At 37.7% G+C, this 25,607-nt stretch overlaps 1 protein-coding gene across 1 annotated transcript in view; it reads left to right on the top strand.

The window, feature by feature from the left end:
• LOC114946691 (opioid-binding protein/cell adhesion molecule homolog) overlaps positions 1-25,607 on the top strand; it is an 87,130-nt gene that overhangs the window by 39,494 nt on the left and 22,029 nt on the right. Inside the window, 4 exon segments of the mRNA XM_029323340.2 lie at positions 22,216-22,388; positions 24,807-24,899; positions 24,901-25,018; positions 25,371-25,482. Coding sequence (XP_029179173.1) covers positions 22,216-22,388; positions 24,807-24,899; positions 24,901-25,018; positions 25,371-25,482 — 496 coding nt within the window.

Genomic DNA, 25,607 nt, shown 5'->3' with positions numbered 1-25,607 from the left:
ACAGAAACTTTCGCGACACATCAGGTGTTGCAAACATTTTGCGAAAACGTTCCATAGTGGTATACAGTTACTCAGAAAACTGAGTGAAACGCGACACGGCAACGTGGAAAATTAATGTCCGCGGAATCACACACGTTCACCGATGCACCAAGCTCGTACTTACAAGCGATGCCGTATTTTTTCGATGCAGCGAACATACGGCGCGCGTGATAGGGACATGAATTTATTCGCACGCGCGCGCTCGCAATTAGTTGCGCACTACCTTTCATTTTTCACGTCGCGCGCGCGATCGATCATTGTTCACTTCACCCGGTGATCTCTGAAAACTGATAGAAACCTGCATCCATCATCGATCCATCGGGAAACTGTCGGCGAGGCGAGGGACCGCGTATGTCAGCCGTAAATAGTTTTAACGTGAGAGAAATGGCCGGCGTGCGTGACACGAGCGATGCATCTGCAACCCCGAGCCGTTTGACTGTTAAAGAAAAACTAACTAACCAACTTGCGATTTTAGCTTAGTGTTCACACGCGTTGACAGACGAAAGTGTTTATTAGCAATAAAATATTTTATACGATACAACACAGTATGACGTAAAATGCACTATACTTTTGTAGCTATACATAAAATCCAAATGGATTTTCCAAATACTTTTATTAAACTTTATACACATTTCAGTGTTTATAGATACTTTTATAAATATTATATATACAAAAAAAGAGAAAGAGAGATGGACTAACAACGTTGGTTTATAACTTTTGCGTTAAAAGCCTTTTTATTAATCAGGTTGATCATATTACATTCTTGGTTCTGAATGTCATTATAGTACGTAAATTATTTTGATGCATAAGTTAGGACGATATATTAGAATACAGATTTTAACATCCCCGGAAGGAAGACGAATTGACAAGATAGTCTCATACGTCGCGAATCGTCGGCTTCCTTCCTGTCTTCCCCACGAAATTAATTTCCTGAAACGAAATTTTGATGACATCGCAAGTGGGTCTCCATCCCTCCTTAATTTCGCGACCCGTATATGTACTTCGAATATTAAAGTGGCAGATAATTAAATGGGGGAATGAAATTGTTCCTACAGAGCTAATCAGTTTGTCTACATTTTATACAATCAACAAAATGCTATTTTTAAACATTCAATGACGATCAGCATTCAAGCATCATCCCCATTAGAGAAATTGAGACTATATATAATATACACATGAATATGTAACATAAACTTCGAAAACGTCTCGCCCAAAACTTCCTTCTCACATGTAATCTTGAAATATTAATGTCTCTGGCTGATTGCGCCGCACGTTACGTGTAGATCAGAGCTTCGTCACGGTCCAATTTTCTCTGTGGCAAACTGTCCGTCTGGGGTGTAAATGCGACTGGATGCAACGTGTGTGCTCCGCAAAGTTCCCAATGTGGAGTGCTCGCGAAGGGTCAATTTCATTCGCGACTATCCGTCGAACTCTCAGAGCACTCTCCGTGCGGCTTATATTGTATTAGCGACACATCGCTCGGATACCGAAAGCTGTAATACGATTTTACGGTCACCGCGCCGCGAATACTATTTGTCGGCCGCGAAAGAGGGCTTAAACCAAAGGATGACTCGACGAGTTGTCCTCGTCGCGTTCCTTCTTCTAGCTCTCTCTCTCTCTCTCTCTCTCTCTCTCTCTCTCTCTTCTCTTTATTCGCGATATTGTCATTGGATGTAAATGTCGGACGTAACCGTTGCATTATCGCATCCTATGCAAGCACAACCAACCGAAATTTCCACTCTGGCTAAAATTCTGGGACGGGAAACGTCATTGTTTGGCAACGGCCCCTCGCATTTACGCACGCTGTCGTTGGTGCTTACTCGGCGGCCAATAAAGGCTCTTCTCGCACTGAGTTTCGCTGCCCGCCGTACTGTCTACTTTACATACGGAGAATGAACTTGACGTTGTAATGGATGCGTTGCGCAAACGCGCGTATCGATTCGCGTCGCGTTGAATCCCGAAAGGCAACTGGCTGTATGGATGGAAAAGTCGACGTGATTTTTAGGTTGAACTTTAAGGTCCGCTTTTCTCGCTTGGACGAAATGTCGCGTTAACGCGTCGTTAAATCGCCTTGACACGTTAACAAGTTTTAGTTGTCATCATAAAGTTGTAAGCAAATCGCAGTTAAACAAGTTCTTATTACGTTGCGAGAACGTTTGATTATGAAAACTTTTTATATATTATAGCTTTTAACGATTTGTTCGGTTCATTATTATATCTAGTGATAGTTTCTAGTAAAAGAGTTATATATATAAAATTCTTGCAATGTACAAATTCTCAATTTATTAGTGATTGTCATGTTAATTGTTCTCAACTACAGAATTACTAGATCCGGACAAAACAGATGTAATGACGTGGCTTAACGATAAATAATAATGATACGCATAATCTGCGAAGAATTTATATATGTACATATGTAAAGTTTTTACGCGATTTTCGGAAAATCCATCAAAAATTTATAAGTACCTGTTTCGAAATTACTTTATTTGCGACGAAAGTTCAATTGCATACGAAACAATATGACCGTATTTTATGTCAAAGTCGCATCCAGAAATCTTAATCAGGGTACAGCGAAGTATTTATGAAAATATATTTCGTTGAAGAATATATAAGTAATTTATTTCCGATTTAAATTGCTACTAAAGTAATCTCTAAAATAAGTCACTGCATTACACTACATTATAAATCACTAAAAGCTAAAAATATAAAATAAGCAATATTTTATTTATTTGCATAATTGGCGATTGTAATTAACGATGCATTAAACTTTAATTTTAACAATTTTTTGAGCTCGTGTCCATATAATCATCAATTCACTTTTGACGGCTTATCATGTAACCAAAAAAATATATAATAAAATAAATTACACCGCGGGGGATTTCACGGGATAATACTGTCGTTAATTCTCTGTGGAGTGATTTTAGTAGTAGTAGTAGTAAATCCGCGTGTTTAACGCTAGTGAGCGAAACCTTTGATCTCGCACATGAAACAAATTTGAATTCTCTTTAATCGCCCGATGTTTGCAGAGAGGCGACGCGACGACTACCATTTTCTTGCATATCCCACGAAAACCATCGTTTCTAATTACCGTGACGCTCGTTAATTTTTCCACCTCGATACATCCTGTGTTTCACGCGCGGTATAGGGTGAATTTTCGGGGCAGTGAGCGGAGAGTGTCTTTAGCGACTCTCGTCCAATCATAAAGCGTTAACCGCACGAAACCTCTCCGTGTCTGACCGCTCTTGAGAAGGATAATTGCTTTCTTTTAGCTTTAGCGCGGGAGCCTTATGCTCTCGACTCACGCACGCACTCACCCGTCAAGAAATACGCCCTCCTAAATTCGTACACCATCTGATTCCGCTTAATTGCCCAGCTCTAATTAATTGCGTAATTTATCGAGTGTTAAGATAAACTCCATGATTTAATCCGGCAGGAACATCGGTTCGCTGCGAGAACACTCGACAGCGGCGGAAATCTGAAATCTACTGGCGTTTCATCGATAACGCAAAATCATGACAGTTTCTCGAGCGAAACTCCGAGTGATTAATAATGTAATAATTCCTCCTTATTTCGTGACGGCGGAGCAGAAAGTATCACGATACGAATCTTGAAATATCTCATTAATAAGGATGAAACAACCGCATTGATAAAAATAGATTATATGGATGACATTTTGCCAAAATAAAATTTCAATCACATTTAGTAATTTCTAACCGCAGTTAATTATACAATATATAGATATATAATTTAATGAGTTGCAATACTTATTATAGCTTGCTTTTAATAATAAACTAAATCGAATCTCACATTATCGTATTCTTTATCGTTCTAAAATAAAAAGGAGAAAGTATTTTATCGCGTCTTTAAAATTTTCTTTATGAAGCAAAAGGATTTTTCTCTTTAATATCTCGTAGGAACAATCGATCCTTTGGCGAAATTCGCGGAGATGTTAAATCTCGACCCGCATAGTCTTACCAGACCGCTCGTTAAATTTCGCTAGCTCCGTGGAAGATCTGAATCTGGCAACGTTCCAAGTCTATATTTCGACTACGGCGACTCGCGTCTGAGATGAAGCGAAACGAAATAACTCGAATAGCACGGGAACTGTGTCATAAAGCTACCCCATCAATGACGGATAGGGACATTTTGAGAAGGGTAGAGTAGATATATACGTATACATAGATGTACATATATCTATATTTGCACATACGCAAAATGTAGGTAATTTCGACTTAATTGAAAATACCTTATGTTTTAGGGGAAAAAATATTATGCTATAAAACTTTTCTATGAAAAAAATGTATTTAATTAATTTAAACAAAATAAACACAATTTCTTTATTACCTCCTTGAAAATATAGATATACGTAGATATAGAGACAAATTGTAAGAGTGCACTTCCGTCGAATAATGCTTTGCGATAAATTATGAAAAATACCTGCCGAGAGAGAGAGAGAGAGAGAGAGAGAGTGTGTGTGTGTGTGTGTGTGTCCCTGTAGTAGTTTGAATTGACAACGTGATACCGGCTCGGTTAAGAATTCCTCTTGTTAAAACGGAACTTATCCGCCGCTGGAATTCCGGACTGCCGGAGACGTAATTTGAATTAATAATAAATGTAAAGTGCTATGCCGGTTCTAGGACAACTCGACTGCGGTATTGTGTCAGGATTAGCAGCGCGAAAAAATACTGTGCAGGTATACGAAAACGTTTATCTCGTAGTACAATTTTGCACGATAGCGCAAATATATATAAATTACGAAATTACGATTTCGCTATATTTACGTCGAGAGTTTTGTGTATCTGATCTTCTAACATTATATCGCTCGTTACTAGTAGTTTTCGACCTATTTCAAAACGACTCGCGTGCGTTTATAATGCAGCTGCGTGTTCGTTACGTAATTAAATATATTTATGGGTAATGAGCGAACTTTCGAATTTTAACGATTCTACTAAAACAACTGACTGTAGCAAAATTAGCAAGGATTATGGGCAAGTCTTAAAACATTATTTTTAAATATTTTTTATAAGTAGATAATTTTTCTTAAATTTCTGAGTTTAAATTTGAAAAATCTCAGTTTTTGGAAACTTAATTTTGTTCCTAAAAACACATTCTACACGCTCTGAATAGTAATTTATCTCTCGTGTAACGTAAATAGTATTATAAAAATAGAATTATAAAAATTCTAAAAGAAGACTGTAATGACTTGAATTTTTCTATTGTGGAAAAAATGCAATCATGATTAGTTCGATACAATTTACTGTTGCACGTATATTGAAAGAATGTTACAACAATGCAGTTAAGTGGCAACCTCGAAAATGGAACACTAAACATTTGTTAGTGCTCAGGTCATCGAGATGTTTACGTGCAGGAGTTTGCTGCAAAAAGATACCAACTGTTAGCGGGGTGGAAGTTATAGATTTCTCAGCTTCTGAAAAATAACGAGAGAAGAATCGGCTTTCTCTCTTGAGAAATGTTTGTAGGTCGGAAAAATAGAAACCGACTAGCTTCTGGTAGGATTTTTCATTTGATATTTCCTGCTTATTATGAGAATGAAGCGTTTGCTTCAGTTAACGTTATCAGAAATACAGGGTGATCATAAATTCGCGTTTATATGCTCCACGTAATGCAGCAATTTTTTTTTCATTCGGGATTTTGTTTCATTTTTCTCTCTGTGAAAGTTTGTTCGCAGATTAATTTTCTCGACGTAGTTACAAAGTCTTCTATCATTCTGTCAACACACAAAATCAACCTAATTTAGTGTAATAACTCTACTTTACGGAAGCCGACGTTTATGCTTGACGAATAAAAATAAGAATAAAAAAAGGCGCTTTAAATGCGTGAGAATTACATTCCGACGTTTCACCGTTCAACTGAGAGAACGTCCACTCGTTCGTGGAGTCGCTCGCGATCCGAGGCGTCGTGACGCTAAATCACGTCTAGGAAAGGGTGGAGAGAACGTATGACTCACCCTCTTCCTCCGATCGTGAGCGAAAAAAAGCCCGCTTTTCGCGCGCAGCACGACTCCGTGTCCCACACAAGGGCCGATTACTGATAAGCCCCGGACTCTTCGTGCAACGATCGCGATAAGGGGAATATTCGAGCCGACTTTAACACCTATCGTAGTCTCGCGAGGGAAGCGCATGCACGGTATGTTCCACGGTGTATTACATGCAATTCTCCGTTTTTGCCCCCCGAGAAAAGGTTTGTGTTCCCCGTTCTGACCGACATTTTATTTTCTTAGCGCCGAAGCAGAGAGATACAGAGAGAGAGAGAGAGAGACACAAGCCAATTCTCGGCAACGGTTGCAGCTTCTCTCGGTTGCGCGACGTCGACCGTAAGACGAGTCCTTTCAAGGGCTCCTTCGCACGGGGATATGTCCCGGTAATTACATTTGCGCAAGATAGGATTGCTCTTGCGGGTCAGTCATGCGCGTCTTATTACTGGTTGCATTCACACTCTGTATGATGACGCTCCGCGGGGCTTAATCCGGTCCTTCCCTAATTAGAAACGGCTTACAATCCTACACTCGCGTCAGAGAGAATCGGTTCAACGAATCCTCGAGAAGGGCCAAGTGTCCTGTTAGTTTAGTAGAAATGAGTTTTCTCTTTTTTTTTTTTTTTCACAGATTCGCGCGATTATTTTTCACCGTCCTGCGATTCAGTGTTTCTTGCACTTAATTCATTTCTTAGAACCTTTCGGAGTGCCGTCATCATTAATGTATACACACTTTTATACAGATTAATGTCATTACGCGATAAAATAGTGATGGTCCTTAATCGAAGACGAGCAGCTCTTTAAATCGCTAAATAGTTTTATAAATATAATTAAAAAGTCTTTGGAGGTGCTCGACTTCCTTTTCTCTCTCGCGGGTACTTAACATTATTAGTACGACAGGGCATACGCCATCAAAATAATCAAATACGTTCGTTAAATAAATTGGCGTGACAACATCAATTTTATATCATGACTGTGCTGAAAAATACTAACGAGAAAGGCACTCGAAATATCTCCAACACAGCAATGAATGCTGTGTCAAATGTAACTGCATTTTTTTCGTTTAACTTGTGAGCCAAACGTTTGCTATTCGAGACGAGTGACGGGGAATGCCAAGTAAAAAAAAGAGAGAACAGAGAGAAAAAGTTAGTTAACTAACAACGAAATACCGTATTTCTGTGCTAATTTGTCTCTATTGTGACCGCTCGTTAACGACTAGGTATTACGTTAAATTACTACATATCGTATTTCCAAAGTGTTTCTCTTTGTGCTACTGCAATTAGTCTGTCACGAAATCAGCGAAACGTTTCTCTCTAATGTTTAACGCTACGATTGAATCTTTCAAAGAAAACGCATGAGAAGTAGCATTTTTAAATGGCAGTGTTTTTTAATTAAATTAAAATATTGTGTAAACAGATTTTTTTAAACGTAGATCACATAATTTTATTAAATCTTTTTTCTGAAAAAAAAAAATATATACGCGAGTATCTTGTTAGTAAAACAATTTCTGCAATTTATGGTCCGTTAGTATTACCGATTTTGCTGTAAATTGAGGCTATTTTGAGGACACAAACATTCAGGTATCTTATTGTTAATCCACACTTGCCAATAGTTTACTTTATTCACGTGCAGTATCTCGAGGGCTAGCTGGGTACTTGCCAGCCAGATTGCTGGCTCAGCGTTGAATCGTTGAAATACTTTGCGTCGCAAAGCGCAGCTACGTCAACTACGGTATTACCTGTGCGCGATTACATAAGCGACGATCACGATGTTCATTACCGTCGTCGTAGTTTCAACCGAAATATTTCGTGAGGGCAAAGTAATGAAATAACATCGCTACAACATAATTGAGGCATCTCGCGCGGACGTTGATATCTCGCGTTTACGATTCGCGGTCTCTGCAACGGCGATAAAGCCCGCCATATAGGAAGTGGAAAAGACATGTTACGAAGAAGCCAGATAAACAGCGAGAGAAACTTCAACGTCGTAAAACCGTCGCTCTCTTTCCCTCGCTCGCGTTGACGGAACATCGATTTACACGTCGCCTTCTTCGACATCGGCGTCGCAACGAGAGTTTCGCGCGAGCGAGCGACCGAAGAATCTACTCCTTCCCTTGATTTTCGCATTGACTCCTGAGATTGAGCGATTTGCATAATTGACTTCGAACGCGAACACGTGAATATTGCTGTCACCGCCAACGTTCTCCAACGATTCCCCTTGCGTTTGACGATCGTATCGATCCTTTCGCACATTGTCTTTAGCGAGAATGACGTAAACAGTTTTATAAAATCGATGAACTGTGCATATATTATTATATTGTAGTAAACAGCGCGAGAATACATAATCTTTCATTGTCAGTGCAGCGCAAACGTAACATTGTGATAATTTGAGCGAGATTTCCCTATCATACTCTGATATCATGGATAGTTGTATTAAAGTGGAAAATTCAAGTGCTCGGGTACATTGAACATTCAGTTAACCACAAAGGATTTGGAAAAAATTGAAAAAAAAACCACAAAGAACGTGAAAAAATTGCGCTCTTTTGACGCGCGAGTAAAATTTTATATGCAAATTATTTCTCACTATTGCTTATGTTGCTTCGCGATTTCAACGTGTGATTTCTGCCTCAAAGGCCAATGGTTATTTGTGCGATACGTGCATGTAGTACATACCTCGAAAATGGTGACCGAGTGTCATGCGTTGAAACTAGTGACAAAAATAAATCCTGAAATACTCGCAAAACTGTTTCCCGTAGCTCTGTTCGCAACGATTCGGAAAAATGTTGCCAATTGCCACGATTATATTGAGCTTATAATATACCGTAGTAATTACGGCGTCGCTTCAATTTTTTTCTGAATTTCGACAAAATAATTTAGCAAAAATTTGTCATTGCTCTGCAATAGCTTGTGATGGACGTTACGTTGATTTGTGACTGTTTCAATTATCAACATAACTTTTTAAAGTCGCTAAAAAATTTTTATTATAAAATCACGAAATAAAATAGAGGATTTTATGCTACTTTTCAGTTTAAACTTTGCACTTTATATATCAATTCTGTGTGTGCATATACATACATACATATAGTTTTCAGTTTACAACTAAAATATTGTCTCTCTTTATCGCATTTATTTTCACAAATTTTCGCATTTTATAATATAAATGTAAATATTTTAAATATTAATAGAAAAATCGCATTCTACTTATAGATTTTTTATTTCGTTTGAAAATTTGAAGTAAAAGTTAATAAATATTATTTAAAAATCTAAAAACTCTAATCAGCGCGATGCTGTTTGAAACGAAATAATAAAGGCTTTACGACAATGGTACCCTTAGGAATCTATCGACGGTCAAAGAGGCAACCTAGCAAATCTATACTGTCTTTGGATTCATTCTCTGATCTCTATACTTACACTATCGAGAAGCCATATAGCGATATAAAAGCTTGGTGAAACGAAGGATATCGATGAAAACAATATTCCTGCTCGATTTCTTGAAAATACATTTTGCCAAAGTACGTTCCGGTGTAATGTAATCGTACTCTTTTGTATTGTTCAATTTACTTTTAATGAAATTTAATGCAAACTTTATAGTCGATAATTTTCATATTATAATCATAATTGATGAGGAAGTTGGTTCTTATCTAGTTGAAAGACCATTTATCATAACTTTGATTATCGAACTTTTGCAAAGTCAATTGGAACCATTCAATGTTTGCTGTCGAAAAGTTTTCTACAGATTAATTACTGATAAAAATCAGGATAATAACGTTATTTGTCAATTTAACGTCGTGATAAAAATATTAGGAGAGAATTTTATTAAAGTTTACCTTCTAAAACTATATGCAGAAATATCATTAGATAACAAATAAATTAGCAGCAATTTTATTATAAAAAACAATGATCTCTTTACGGTTTTTTAATTATGCACTTTATCATTTTATATAACTAAACTATAAAAATAACATTAAACCATTTTTCCAATGATTATTCTGCTGATCATTTCAAATCCTATTTTATAGGATTCTGATAAAATATTCTCACAAGATACTGAATATAAGGCAGACATTTACGTAGAATTTCTATTCTCTCTAGAAAGTATCAAGAGAATCCCTACGATGGGGCGTTCTCTAAAAATAAGACTCGCTCTCTTCTTTCGATTTTAAGTCCGCTGTTTGGTTACGAGAAAATATCAAATAGGAAGAGAGAAACACAGGGGTGTCGATGAAGTTTGCAGAGAAAATCCGTGTGCAACGTCAATGAAATTGATTCTATCTCAGCGCGATTATTCGGCGATCCGATAGATCGGTATAGTATCGTTTCTTTATAGGTATCGAGCTTAGAGATAAAATCGCGTTTACGTTAACCACTAGCTTTTCGGAAAGAGCAGACTCGCACGGCGTTATTTACTGAGATTTTCCGGAAAGTAGTATATAAAGAGAAGCGAAAATCGGTGCTTTCCTCGCACGCTCCGATCAAAGCATGATAATGACATTTCTAAATAAAAATATCATCATCAGACATTCAACTTTTCGAAATATCTTTTATTTGCCTTTCAGTTATTTTTTCCTAAAAATTCTTAAAAAGATTGTTAAGATTAATATATCTCTTTTCTCTTTTTAGTCCTTCAGTGCATTCAGTATATCATTTTTATATACCAAGTTATATTCATTCCATTTATTATTATCATATCGAATTATTATATTAATCGAATTATTATAATACATAATATTATTATATTAATCGAATTATTATAATACATAATAAATGCAAATGCTTTATAGATAATCTCTTTATTTCCCAAGATATTTTAAAATATAAAATTAAAAGAGTAACGAGAATGATTATAATTATAGGACCTATACCATTTCAGAATATTAAAATAGAAGTTTTTTGCGAATTATTTATAAATGAGGTTAAAGTTATCAGACTTTATTCTCGAACGGAGAGAAAAAATTTGGAAGCGAGAAGAATTTGCATCGTCGCAACTGTGTCATGTAACGTTTGCATAATCGTACTCATTTTCGTGCAATCTTTTGCGTTTCGACGTGCAGCAAGCGACCTTATCTGCGCCTCGGTTTAAGGATATACCGGGTGCCTTTCGTAAGCGAGGCACGTCCCGAAGCAACTTATAATTGACCGAAGGTTTGTCCGTGACAGTTCTCGTTTCTATATTTCCCGCGTTCGCCTCTGTTCTCTCGCTCTCTCATCGCTCCCCCTTTTCTCTCACGTTCTCTTTCCCCGCATCTTTCCATCATCCGGCCTCTTCATCCACCTTCTCTCTTCGTGCCACGAATCGACGAAATTGCTTTGCCCTGGTAGACATGACCCAGGGCACTTTGCCACGGCAATTCCCGGCCACGCCTTACGATCCGTTAAAAAAAAAGCCGTTTTATATATAAGGACTAATCATTGACCGTAGTTGACTTATATATTTGAAATATCGTCTTATATTTGAGATATCGCACGTATATATATACTGTCTTGTCTGTATTTTCTACCCCTCTGCGTCGTTTATCGAATTTGATTGATGAAAAAATATGGAGATTTTTCGCGAAATTTATTCAAGTGAAATTCAGCGGACATCGAAAGTCATACTAAAGTGACGCGTAAACTTATATCTTTCGATGCGAAAGCTTTGCAATCGTAAAATCGAAATGACGAGGTTAGCTCGCAGCTATGGCAATTTTACGGGAAATTTTACGTTATCGCAGCACTTTAATTTGACATCTGCTACAATGCGGCACAATGGCTCGTAATCTTGCTGCATGCTCTACTGCAACGCTAAATGTGGCATTTCTCATTTCATGTTGACCCAGAGATGCCAATACTTTTCAATTTTTTATCGAATATATATATATATACACACACACAATAAATGGTTATACAGAAAGTTACAAAGTTATATAATTACAAGAAGAAATTGCATTATCTTTTTTTACTCTATATAATATGATAATCTTTCGACAAGCAATATCAACTCGATTTTAGATCAACTATAATTTTGTACTAACGTATAGATGATTATCGCAAATATAATTACGTTGAGAAAACAACATTTATATTGTTGCTTCGATAAATAATATCGATTCGGTATATATTTTCGCAATAACGTATATTCAGATAATTATTGCAAATATAATTACATTGAGAGAATACCATTTATATTGTTGCTTCGCGATCGCCGCAGCGATCAAGTTTCAGGCTTGAAATAAAAAAAAAGACGTACTCGAGAATTAATGAAGGTTTTCAGGTTTTCGATAAAAGCGCTCTGTTAGTTTGATCGCAATCGAGGCGAATACGACGAGTTTCACGGATCGATAAGTGCTTGTACGATCGTTCGTGTAAAAAACCCCGTACGCCATACAGTGACAACGCGCCATCCGATGTACGATCATGAAAGACACGCTTTTTTTTCGCATCGCAAAGATTAGAGGCCGCTGATTCGGTAACGAGAAACTCTCGTGTTTGGCGCGACTAATGACACGTGACACGCAACGTGCTTTGCGGGATTTGATACTTTGGGATTTGCATTGTTCGACCGACAAAAATTCCATCGACAACTATCGAGCGCTGCAATTCGCGCACTGATTTCTGCGGAATGAAGAGAAATAATTTCCAAAAGATAATTACTCTCCCTTTTCTTGGAGGAAGAAAACTTTTTATGATAAACAATTCTCCGCAATTGAATGCTTTTAAATATTATTTTGTATCTTTTATATGAGGTACGATTTAATATTAAAAAATTATCTTCTTCTGTAATAAATTTGTTGTCTGGATGATACATCTTTAAATTGTTGATTTATCAAAAACATCTATCACGCACGTGTATATACACGTGACTTTAGATTTATTTTAATTGTCTAGATAGGATTTCACTCGAAAAAAAAAAAAAAATAAAATAAACTTGTTCGCGCAATAATATACACATAACTCTAAGCTCGGCAATATCGTTTTCAACTCTGATGTGAACTCGTGACGTACGATTCGCGTAACGAGGACGCGGCCGTATTCACGAAATTTGCAAGGCAAAGGAGCACGCACACATACATACATACGCAACCCGCACACATGCATACATACATACATACATACATTTACTTACGCTCAGGAGAATAGTATTGCGGTTCTCACGTACGCGAAATCTCGTTTATTAAAATTCCTTTCGATCGGAGGAGACCGATCGGACAGTGTCCTCCATCCTCTCTCGCGTTATTGAAAGCAATATTTTTGACGTTAGCCATTGTCGAAGATCCAAACTGGAAGTGTGTTACCGCGAACATGAACGTTCTGCATAAGCCCGAGTGTATGTACACGTGCGCGTCAATATGGATGGAGGCTATTATATCTGTCTGCCCGGGTTCGCTTCCCCTTCTGTCCTCGGCATTGTTATACAACCGAAAAATGCAATAAATCTTGCACCATTATTCTGATTGCGTATATACGTTGAAATTGCATTCTCATCGCTGTCGCGCTCTGATGAAAGCTTGAGAGAATCGTTATTCTCAATCGATCGAACCTATTATGAACGAATTGATCTCAAATTTATCTCGATAATATTATCGCATTCCGTTGGTAGAATTTTGAAATTAAAAAATTAGAGCTGATTTTATTGTATATTTTTTTTAATGCCTGAAATTAAAAAAAATAAAATTCTGAGAAAATTTGGAAAAATATAGATTTAAATTTGACTGTGCATTTTTTGTCTTCAAATTCATAAACATACATGTAATAAAATAAAATATAGATTTACAAGTTAATAAATATTTGCAGCAAATGTAATGATCGTTCTAACTGACATCAAATGAATACATATGTCTCGGAAATAATGAATAGCACTTTGGTCGCGCTCTCGCCATCGATATGTATCAGATCGCACTTTAGATCAAATCCGGATATTCGGTTTAATCCGCGCATCGATCAAACTATAAAACTCACCATTAAATTCGTAAACAATATTCGTCCCGTGCATCATTTACTATCTTCATCCGATTGTCCGCGTTTGTTCTATGTAACGCTTTACACAGATATGAATGCGGATTTATTGCACGCCTTCGTTATCGTGACGCGCTAATTCGCCGAGGATTGACTTTGACATCGCGTTCCGATAACGCGAAATCACCAATAACCGCTAACTAATACTTGGATTGGCAAATCTAATTACTGTCGTTTTTACATAGATCGCGCATGATGATAATTTCATAAATTACTTGTTGCATTTCAACGCGATGGCGCGATATGATGCACTCGATATATTTCGAGTCGCACGATTGAGTATTTAACCGAGCTGCAAACTCGATTTAAGTGTCTGTTAGGAAAGAAAATTTGTCATTGCTTTTCGATTATATACATATATATATCGATCCAACTATATATATATATATATATATATATATATATATATATATATATATATATATAGTTGGATCGATACATGGAGTATATTTGCGCGAAAATTGTCTCGCCACAAAGCGACGAAGAGAGATCATTTCGTCGGTCAAACTCGAGGAAACCGCGTTGCGGATTCTCGCGTCTCCGTCTGATCCGAGCGCGGGATTAAGTGAATCGTGGTTTCGCACGCTCGCCTCGAAAAGTACGCGCGAATCCGCGGCTTTGCGTACTTTTAATTACGACGGCGCGGCCGTGTTTATCGGATATTCCCTTTGACACAAGAAATTGGAAAAGTTTCGGCGGACGTTTCCATTCGACAAGCGCCCGAAAGTTTGCGTATCCGCGGCCACTCCACTTACTTAAAAGCGACCCATCACCGTCGCCTCCGACGACTCTGTTTGCGAACGACGGCACTCATTGAGGATATTCCGAAGAGAGCGCCCCGTTGCAATAGAAGATGAATTCGGCCGACGAATCCATTCGCCTGGAATCGTCCTGAAAAAGAATCCCGGATTCGCTGGCCCGGGAGGCCGGTCCGGTCGCGACCAACGTTTCTGGTCCGCGCGATAAGGAGCTTAACTTCTCTTTGGTCTACTTTATCCCCGAGTTCGTAGCGAGGACGTCGACGTAAGCGCTTGAAGTTGATCGCGCGAAATGTCCCACTATGACAGATAGAAATATATTTGCATGCGGTTTAGTAAATCGTTCAATTTATATGTTTTCATTTGTTTTATGCGAATATATATATGTGTAGAAATAAAAGAGAAACCGCTTACCAAATTTTTGGCATTATTTATGCGTTTCCATATTCAATATACTTATATTGTATTCTGTATGCAGCATTTCTCTCTCTCTCTCAGCAAGTTACGGAATGACATTTATGTTTTGAATGACATACCAAGACGCGAAGCTAATAATCCATGAATGGAGGCGAGACATCTTGCTCCTAACACTTTCGTTCCTTGCTACCGCGAAGTTACGGCACATTGAGTTAATACTCGATAAATGGATGCAGCAGAACACCTTACTCTCCCAATATTCTCCCTTCGCCTATCGTTGGTAGGAGTCGATGACATTGGCGGTTCTTGTTCCGTGATAGTCAAGTTAATACTCGTTGAATAAATTCAACCGCATACCATCTTGCTCGGAATATTCTCTCCCTCGACGTCGACTGTTTGACGTTATAGTGAGTTAAGACGCGTTAAATGGAAGGTCAAACATCTCGCTTCATTCAACAAACGGTGCTTCGAACTCTCCCTTCTTCGCACAGTTATCGGTCCATTGAAGAATCTCACGCGATATCGTCGGCCGATTAAGCGGCTCATTCGAATTTAATGCAAATGTAACTTGCGGAGCGATGACTGGCACGTGCCTCTAATGGCGCGTTCGCGCGTTTAAAATTGCCGTCGCGTGCCCCCACAAGGTTCTCCTTCCGAAGCGGAGATCCGACAGACGAGCTATTTTAGCCACCGCCGGCCCGAATCTGCATCGTAATAGGTCCGCCAGAAACGACCCTTAAATCGCTGATAAATGCGCGGACACGCGACGGATATGGGAATTGGAGCGTAGAGAGGACGAACGCGTGGGGGTCGATGGTCCAACTACCCGCAAAATTTACGGACGACGTCGATCGCGGTTGCGCATCCCCGCGCGATATTCGTCCGTGTATATTACGTTGATCTTTTAGAATGTCGCCGATATAGTCGAGACAAATCGACGAGTTTCTTTGTATAAATAGCTCGTCCGAAGGAGATATTATAGATGGAAGATAGAATATTTTTGTCGCGAATAAAGACGATTTGTTTATACGTCATGACAATTTATATTTTAACGTTCGAATTTATTTCTGTCTAATATTTTATATCAAATGAGAAATATTTTTATCGGCTCTCAATCTTAAGAATATGATATTTTAAATCGGCCAATAGAGCCCAAGCGCGAAAAATTAATTCTTCGGAACTGTATCTCTTGGTTTGAGATTACTAAGTTCCATTTATAAATTAATCTCGAACTTACATATGGAGAAAATAGGCGAGAAAAATATAGGAAACATATTATATATTACTAATATTTTATTTATATTTTTTATTATATATCTAATATTTTATGTTATAAATCTTTTTCCACAAATAAATATTAATGAAAGAACTTAATTAGCTCTTATTGCCTTTTATATGTATATTAATTTTTAAAGAGCTGTTACAAATTATATTAATTTATATTTTATTTGCATATTGCAAATTCGAGACTGAAATTAATATTTCTCTAGTTTGCTTTCTAAATTTACTTTCTTTGTTTTAATAATGCAAATTGCTTTATATTACAAATTATATATATATTTTTACTGTTCCACATATTTAGCTAAGTCAACGATGATTAAAAAATAAAAACGTGAAATTAGCTGTATCTTGCAATAATATACCATTATTAGTGAATATCGTCCTACTTCTCCTGTTACGTATAATTTGGTTCTAGATATTCGCGCATATCGACAATCGCTTTGAAAAGCATTATCCGAGTTCAAGAAACCACAAGCATTTGCGGGCGTTGCTTGAACGAAAGAATTAATCTACCTCTCCGCCGTTCCACTTTACGCTGTTACTCTCCTTTTAAAACGGCCGTTGTTGCTTCTCAACTCGTCGAACCGTGAAATTCCCGCGAAACTCGTCCTACCGCAACGTTCGCGAGTTTACAAAATAGTAAGTAAAGGCCTCGTGCTTTGTTTCGCCGGTTTCGCCGAGATATTTCTCGTTTTCCTTATCCATCCTCTTGCTAATGAAGCGCTTAAAACTGCCCTCCTTCGCGTGATTATGCCATTTTGCGTCGACGTTTTTAATTACTTTCATTTCTTCGTGGATTTCACTGCTTAAAAATGTCGCTCTGTAATTTTACCTTTAACCCCTTCGCTCATAACTCTCGCAATTATGAATGTACTTTTTTATTAGAGTTGTATTTTTTTTTTAAGCTACTTGGTAGATCCGCTTTCTAGTTTATACATATATATTAATAATTTAAAAGAGAAATAATTTAAATTGTATTAATGAAAGTTTTCAAGAAATTGTTTATATATAATTATTTATTTATAAAACTTTATTGATAGAAAATTCCAAGTTTCTTGCAATAAAGAAAACTTTGAATTGAAACGAAAGAAGAATCAATAGAAAAAGAGAGATAGAAATATATATATATATATATTTCTTTCAAAATATTAATCCTTTTATTACAGAGTTTTACTTATGTTTGAAGAAATAAAAACTTAAATATATAAAGGGAACAAAAACAGTGTGTATTCATTAATTACAAGCTGTCTCCCGCTAATGTCGATTGCACGCAACGCTCGCAAAAGCAATTGTGTGACGCAATATTTAATACCCTTCGTTCGAGAGAAGTAGTAGTCTCGATGTAATTTTCCGATACTGCAACTCAATGTAATAAAAAAAGGAGAAAAACGGGAAGAAAAGGACATGCTTGCGCCTCCCGGTGGATCGAAGAAAAGCTTTGCTTTTACACATATGAAAGTAGCGTTAGAAAAGGAACGGGACGACATGCGTGGCAGAACATAAGCCACTTAGATTTTAGTGAGAGGTTTTGCGATACGTGCAATACTTGCGACGAACATTTTAGCGACATTTTTACCGTGTTACCGCGAGATGCGTCTGCGAAACTTTATCGATATATTTTCCAATCCTATAAACTGAAATGTATGTGTTTATGTCACATTTTGTAATATTATTAGCCTTCAAATAAGACGGATTTTTCGACAATGAAAACTAATTTTCTGAATTTTTATACATGACAATCTTTTTCTTGCACACACGTGCACTTTAAAATTTTTATACAATGATTATTATTTAATAATAATATTAAAAGTAATATATATTTGGAAATTTATTATTAATCCACTTTAACTCTTAATAGTTTGAAATTCTATATTTTTGCCTCTGCACAAAAATTTTATTTTTATATATTGTGTAAAGTTCAAATTTATACACTCTCAATTTTCCCGTTAACGATGACAATTGGTATTCCATTTATCCGATAGATATGCTATTATATGGTATTATATTGGTAAAGTTAATCGATGTCTTCGAAAGCATAATGGTTTTCCGCAACCACGATGTTATTAAATAACTCGTCCGGATTAATATCATGGAATGAAGCGAGTTTTATGAACTTGCAACACGAATGATGAATTTAATATACATCGAATAGATTATTATTCCGAAAGAATACCTTTTATAAGGTGAAATAAATATTTCATGGTTTTATTTTCGAGTTTTATTATTCTCGTTATTATTTATATTCGATTGCACATTCCCTTGGGGTTGTTTTTGGTCGAAAGATGACTCAATAGAACTGAAAGACGGGCGACGAATCTTGTTCCGGCCAAAAAAACACGAGTGAGCGTGAGCAGAGGCGAATCCTCTCCACATTCTTAAATAGAAACTTTTCTCTCGACTTTTTCTGGATTTCGTGGGGAAAATTTCGTGCGTGTCTCTCGAGGAGACACATCCTGAATCCGAAGACACATCGCTTCGTTCGAGTTCTCCACGCGACTGAACAAGCTGAGAGGCCGGGAACATAAGCTACTTGGATTTCAACGAGGAGTGTTGCGTTACTTTCGCGAAAAGCGGACGCCTCGACGACATTCTCCGCATTTCTCGTCTCGTAATCTCTTCGAACGGATTGCTTCCGTTCGTAGCTAACAAACACATTCGAGTGAACGTCGTAGCGTTTGTCTTGAGGGACTGAACAAACGCATCTACTTCGCGATAAACGCTTTTCTCCGATTCTCATTCTTTGTCTCTGCGTTGCGTATCTTTGTAAATATTATATAACGCCCGCCGATTTTTAGAAAACTTTATCTTTATCTTCGCGATATCGTTGTACTGCAACTTGAGGATTTTTCAAAAGCGACTGCAAAATTCTTTCAACGAAACAGATCGAGATCAAAAAGTTCTTTGTACATATTTCGCGCTTTAGTCGTGCGTTTCGTAGATTTCTTTCTTCAGTGGACACTCACTTCGTCAGTTTTGTTGGAAATGGAATAACAAGAAAATAGTTGAAATGTGACTTTGGGAGACCCCAAGTTTTTGCATTTTAGTCGTGTTGCACGAGACGTGGCTGCCGTGACTTGGCGCGGAGTTACGTCTCTGGCGAAAATCAAAGAGAAACGTCCGAGAGAGAGAGAAGAAATTCCATTTCTACAATTTAATTATACTGTAGATGGAGTGTATTTTACAAAGCGAAAAGTGGAAATTGTTTATCTAAATTTTTAATTTACTTTACATTATATTGAAACACTCTTTCTTATGTTTCCATGCGGCGATTAACTTAGAGCGATATCCATTGTCAATCATTATTTAACGAATAATAATTTCTTTAGCTTGTTGGACGTAAACCAAGATTGTAAAATTTCACGTGAAATTTTAAATTAAATTTCTTTATGGTGTGCCTGTGACTTCTTTTAAACAGTAGCACAGCACTATGTTAATCAAAATAGGTCAACTCCGCGCTTGCGCGTTAGAATGAACATGACAGTATCTGGATCAGTGATATACGTCGTTAGGATTTCTTTCGAATTTTACGTGAACATGGAGACAAAAGTCGAGCGTTGACGAGAATGATAAAAAAAAAATACAATATGGCTGAACAAACGGAAAGTGGAAAGGGACAGTCATGAACGAATGATTGGTTTCGGCGCCGCGGGCCATTAGCAAACACCTGAAGCTTCTCATCCCGCTCGAGTTCCTTTGCCCCGAACTTGCAGAGAAAGAAGAGCACACTCGGGGTTAACAAACTCATTCTTTCCCGAACTCGCTCCGAGCCGTCCTGTAGTTTTTAAACGTTTTTTTGCCGGCACCCGCGTTCGTCGTGCCGGCTGCAATCCGACGAAAAACCCGATTAACAGCCTGCGATTGGAATCGGCTGCTTTTTGCCTTGCATTGTGTAACTTTCCGTGGTATTTCGAGCGCGGAGAATATCGACGATTCGATTCTACATTCGGGAATTTCCGAGAGAATTTGCTTTGAAACAGAGAAATTTACGATTGTTAATTTGTATATAATGTTATTAGGTATTAAAAGATTATTTGATTTTAAACATATATCGATACAAGCGGGATTATTGTGTTGGAAAAGAATAAATAAAAATTTCTGTCGCGAAAACGGAAAATTTTTGAAAGCTTTGAAATAGGATATCGCAATTAATTTCGGACACGTACAATTAATTTTCGTTTCATCTAAATATTAATTACATTAAGCAATTTAAGTATACCTAAACACAAGAATATTAGATTTATAATTGACGCTGCCATTATTACGTAGCCACAAGATATCGTGTTTATAAAGTATCAACATGAGAATACAGAATCTTCGGTAGCATCCCTTCGTAAATTTTCTCACTTTGCTAAGACCTCGTATAACGTACATAAAAGGTTTCTCGGAAGGGTTTTTTACGTCGCCGGTTACCAAGAGTATCGTTTTCTCGGAATAAAGTAATCAGTGAGACGAGCGGTTGGAGAGAGATGAGGATGGGCTGAAAAAATTGATGAGGGACTGTTGCAGAGAATTTTACGCCACACCGGCAGATCGTTACTTTGAAAAACAGCCGCACTTGGAAGGATGCTGTAAAACGCGTCTCAACGTCTATTAAATATCTTTAATGAGATGACGATATTGTATAGTATACCAAATAATTTTTATTTTATTTCATTATTATCTCTTCGCGTTTTTCTTTATATCTTATTTTTATCGTTTATTTCTTCGCATTTTTATTTTATTCCCGCCGATTTCAAATTCGCGACATTCGAGAAATTGTATAATAAACGTAGAAAATACGGAGAGGCAAAGATTAGCTGTTGAAACTATATTCGCACGCGACGTAAGGAGTAATGTAAAATTGCATAAGGATAAAAATCGTGTCGGAAGATATTAGGAACGAATGTCCTTTTTTACGTATTTGCATAACTTCCGTAACGAACGAACTGCGATCAGTCTGCTTGTAAATCATGCAATTCCCAGGCATCGATCGGATATATTTCTAGTTCCGACAGAAATCTCATCGCAAGGATGTGCCTCCGTGTAATATACCAGGAACGAAGTAGAATTCCCGAAGGGTGTTCTATTAGAGTTCGTTCGTCCGTTCGCGGCAATCGACATCTCAAACAGCGTCCTGGATCTGAATTTCTGTATTCGTACCGGCTCAGTTCAGGTTCCGAGCTTTAAACTCAGCCAGATAAACTCGAACTTATCCCAGTAATGGGGACCCGCGACGTTTCGTCGAGCGAGAAGAATCGATTTCCTAACGAAAGCACAGCACGAGCGAGATATCTACATATATCGAGTAGAGCTAATAACGCGGTCAGTTTTCGATAAAATTCTCATTTTTTTTTATATTATATTCCATTTTTTATCGGTTTATCCATAATTTGCATTAAAATTAGATTTTTTTCGTGAGTTTTCAATATAGATATCGATAGGCCATTAAGCTATTTCACAATTATTTATAGACACAATTTAATGATTCCCTATTTTTGCGAGTAAATATGTAATGTGAGTTCTTTTTTTAACTTGATATCGAATATCGATTAATTAGCTATTATGAAATTCGCAATCTTCAAACTTTGAAAAAGCTTCATCATTTATATTTAGAGCAAACGACAATCTATAATAAGTTCAAGTTTGGATTATTTAAGGCTTTTAAATTTTCCTCGTTGCAACACCAATGTTGCGCAACAAGATTGCATTAATGGGGACGATAAATAAATCTTATTAACCAGCCTTATTGTTTTTAGCAGAATGCGCGGCCAAGAGCGGGAGAGCGGTGGTGGAGCATCATCCGTCCTCTTACTGGGAGCAACCCTTTAGTCAGCCTTACTTCGACAACACGACAAAGAGGGAGACCACAACTACCGTCGGGCAATCCGCTTACTTGCACTGTAGGGTGCGCAATCTTGGCGATCGTGCGGTAAGTCCCAAGTTTCCTTATCAAGAGCTCGTCGTTGTAATAATAGTGCCTGAGTTCGGAAACTTAGCATCTCGCTATATGTTGTGATCGCGAGTCTCTTAAACATCGCAAACGTTTTACGATTTCGATTCCAAAGATTATTCTCACCTTGTGCTAGGTCGTTTATTTATTATACATTGCGACATTATTCGAAAATACTTGTTTTTTATTTATTTTTTTCAACATGATATTTTTCTTATACTTTGCACATATTTTTCGCGTTTGTATTTTTCGGTGCTTTGTATTTATCTCGCAAAAGTGCGAGAATTATTTTTGTTATTTTTCATTTCTAAATGAACATTTGTTTTTTACAGCCGATTTACGTTGTATAGTATATAATAATATTATACTATGATAGTAATGTTATTATTCATTTCTTCATTAATTTAATTATGCACAATTTAACCGTTTTATAACAGATGTGTTTACTTATATGAGAAAATTAAAAACATTTAAATTGAGAATACAGAGAAAATGCTGTAAAATTATTTTGACGGACAAAAATGGTCTGGCCAATGCCGCCAGCGTTTTTAGAAAAAAAAATCAATTAACCGACTAATCCTCTTATTAGGTAAATTATGCAAAGCTCGGTGAACGCTTTAACGCTCGAGTATACGTCAACAGGTTTTCGCGATTAAATTTTGCCGTTGTGAGGGGACTCCGATGAGGCAGAAGCAGCGACAAACAAATTTGTCATCGAAATTAAATCGATCCGCTCGTCCGATTATCGCCGAAATCCCCAATTACCTTTCCATATATTGCGCAAAGGATATTTTTTTCAGATTTCACCGCAATTGACCTTTGTTAACATTGATAAATTTTCGTACTCGACGTTCCGTAGTAAAATAAATTTGCCGTTACATGAGCTGCGTCGACGAAGCATTAATTCGTGATCGTTACGCGACAAACTTGGCTGTTCTCTTTGCTAATGCACTCGAGCGACTTGCAGTTTGCAGTTCATTCTTCATTTATCCGCGTGACGCGATGTCGTCTCTCGCGCTTTTATAGTAACCTAGTTCACATCTTTGTACGCCGAGGCCTTTGTAATTCTTTTTCGCAATCTTTTTTCTTACAACCCCGGGTTCTCTCTCCTTCCCGTTTGCGCGCAAACTTTCAGGGTGAGTATAACTTTTCACAGTCCAACGCGCATACACTTTCTTGCACATATTTAGAAAGTTACGGGGGAGACATTAACATATGATCTCGTTAACGTCGAGATACCTCTGGCTATGGCCGTCGTAGAATGTCAGTTTTAACAAAATCCTATCCGAGAAGAAAATGAAGTAAGAAAGTTTGTATATGATATTATTTAAGCATTATATGAGTACAATTAAATTGTACCGTAGAAAATTACCTTCTTTTACGATGCTTTTAATATTACATTGCTATAAGAACAAAAAATCCAATTTTTTGGCGAAAATGTAATTTTTTTCTTTTCAATTTTTAACGCGTCCAGATTTTTTCTTTTTTTTTTTTTTTTAATAAAGTACGCGCCACTGTTCGTGTTTTGTTAATTTCCGACTATTGTTCGTACATCATTGACAACAATGTGGTACACGCGAATGTTATAAAAGAGGTGGAGCGTTGTATGTACAAAATGTATAGTGTCGCGATATCTATTTTTCGGGCAGTTTGGTGGATCAGCGGGCGATTCGGGCCACTGTTTAACCCGGTATTCATCACTCGTGGTCCTAATGCAAAGTAATTTCGCGGGTAGGCGCATAGGTCACCCGGGCGAATGGTGACATTACGCGTTATCGGCCGCTGCTCATGCATCACCGCATGACGCACAGGAACCAGTCAGAGTCCAATCACCGATCGTAATCGCCGATAAATCAAATTTCTCTCCCGGCCTATCCTCCTCCCCTCTCCTCTCCCCACCCCTTCCCGGCGGCGCCCCTTTTAACTCCCCCGCGTCCATTCCGTTCGCCATTCACAGCCGGTCCTCAATAACCCGCGCATCTATATATGTATGTATGTACATGCGTCTGAACGTTTACATCTGCGATTGTAAAATCAACGTGATCGACGCAGATTGCACCGTCTCCTAACCTGAGGTGAACTTCACGCGCAAATTATGGATTATCGTGCATAACAGTCGGTATCACTCAAAAGCTTTCCTCTCTATAAATGTAGTTTGATCGCGTTTACGCGTGCGCGACATCATTTGGACGATCGAAAAGTGCGATTAAGAATTTAAAATGATTTTTAAACGCGAGAGAGATCTCGTTTACTTTGATTTATTTGTCCCAAGTTTACGAAACGCACGTTAGAAATGCGCCCTGAGAAAGTTGCACGAAAGCAACTCATCGAACTTCCCGACTCCATGTCTAGTTTGGTGTATCTTGCGACAACAGCAGGTGTTTCTTGATTGCGTAGGTCTCATGGATCAGGCAGCGGGATTTACATATCCTCACTGTTGGCATCCTAACGTACACAAACGATCAACGTTTTCAATCGTTGCACAGCGACTGGCAGCGACGAGTGGACCCTGAAGATCAGTTCGCCGCAAGTGCGAGACAGCGGGATCTACGAGTGTCAAGTCTCGACGGAACCTAAGATTAGTCAAGCTTTTAACTTGAGCGTAGTAGGTGCGTATTATAAAATTAATTATTAACGATATACAATGGAGATCACATATTTTTATGCATATAAATGATTTAAAAATATATTAATATGTCATTTTCGTTGATAAAAGAGAGTTGTGCTCTTAAAGCAGTTATACAACTTTCATACTGTGTGGTTCAATATCAGTTTCCAAAGTAATTTGTTTCTTAAGTGAATTTTTAAGCGGCCGGCTTTCGGCGCGAGTTAATTGCAGCTTTGCGATAGTTTAAGGAAAATTTGTGATCATACTTTTTGGTTCGGGCTTTACTCACGTCGATTCGACCGAACGTACTCCGGCCAAAAACCACTTTAACTTTGTTCTATTCCCGTGTGCAGTCTCGAAGGCAAAGATCAACGGCAATTCAGAGCTCTACATCAAAAGCGGGAGCGACATCAATCTGACCTGCATCGTGCTGCAAACGCCGGAACCACCATCCTTCATCTATTGGTGAGTTCGAGCGTTCTCCCTTGACGATAGCGCGATTGAATTTGTTCTACGTATATCTCGACACGACCGAGTTTTGCAAAATCCAAATCTACAGTGACCTCCATTCGACAGAATTTGCTTTAATA

This window comes from Nylanderia fulva, unplaced genomic scaffold (genome assembly GCF_048542155.1).
Source record: "Nylanderia fulva isolate GAGA-0341 unplaced genomic scaffold, ASM4854215v1 Scaffold54, whole genome shotgun sequence".
Taxonomy (NCBI): domain Eukaryota; kingdom Metazoa; phylum Arthropoda; class Insecta; order Hymenoptera; family Formicidae; genus Nylanderia; species Nylanderia fulva.
The sequence above is the reverse complement of the archived record's forward strand: the minus strand, read 5'-3'. Positions and strand labels throughout refer to the sequence as shown.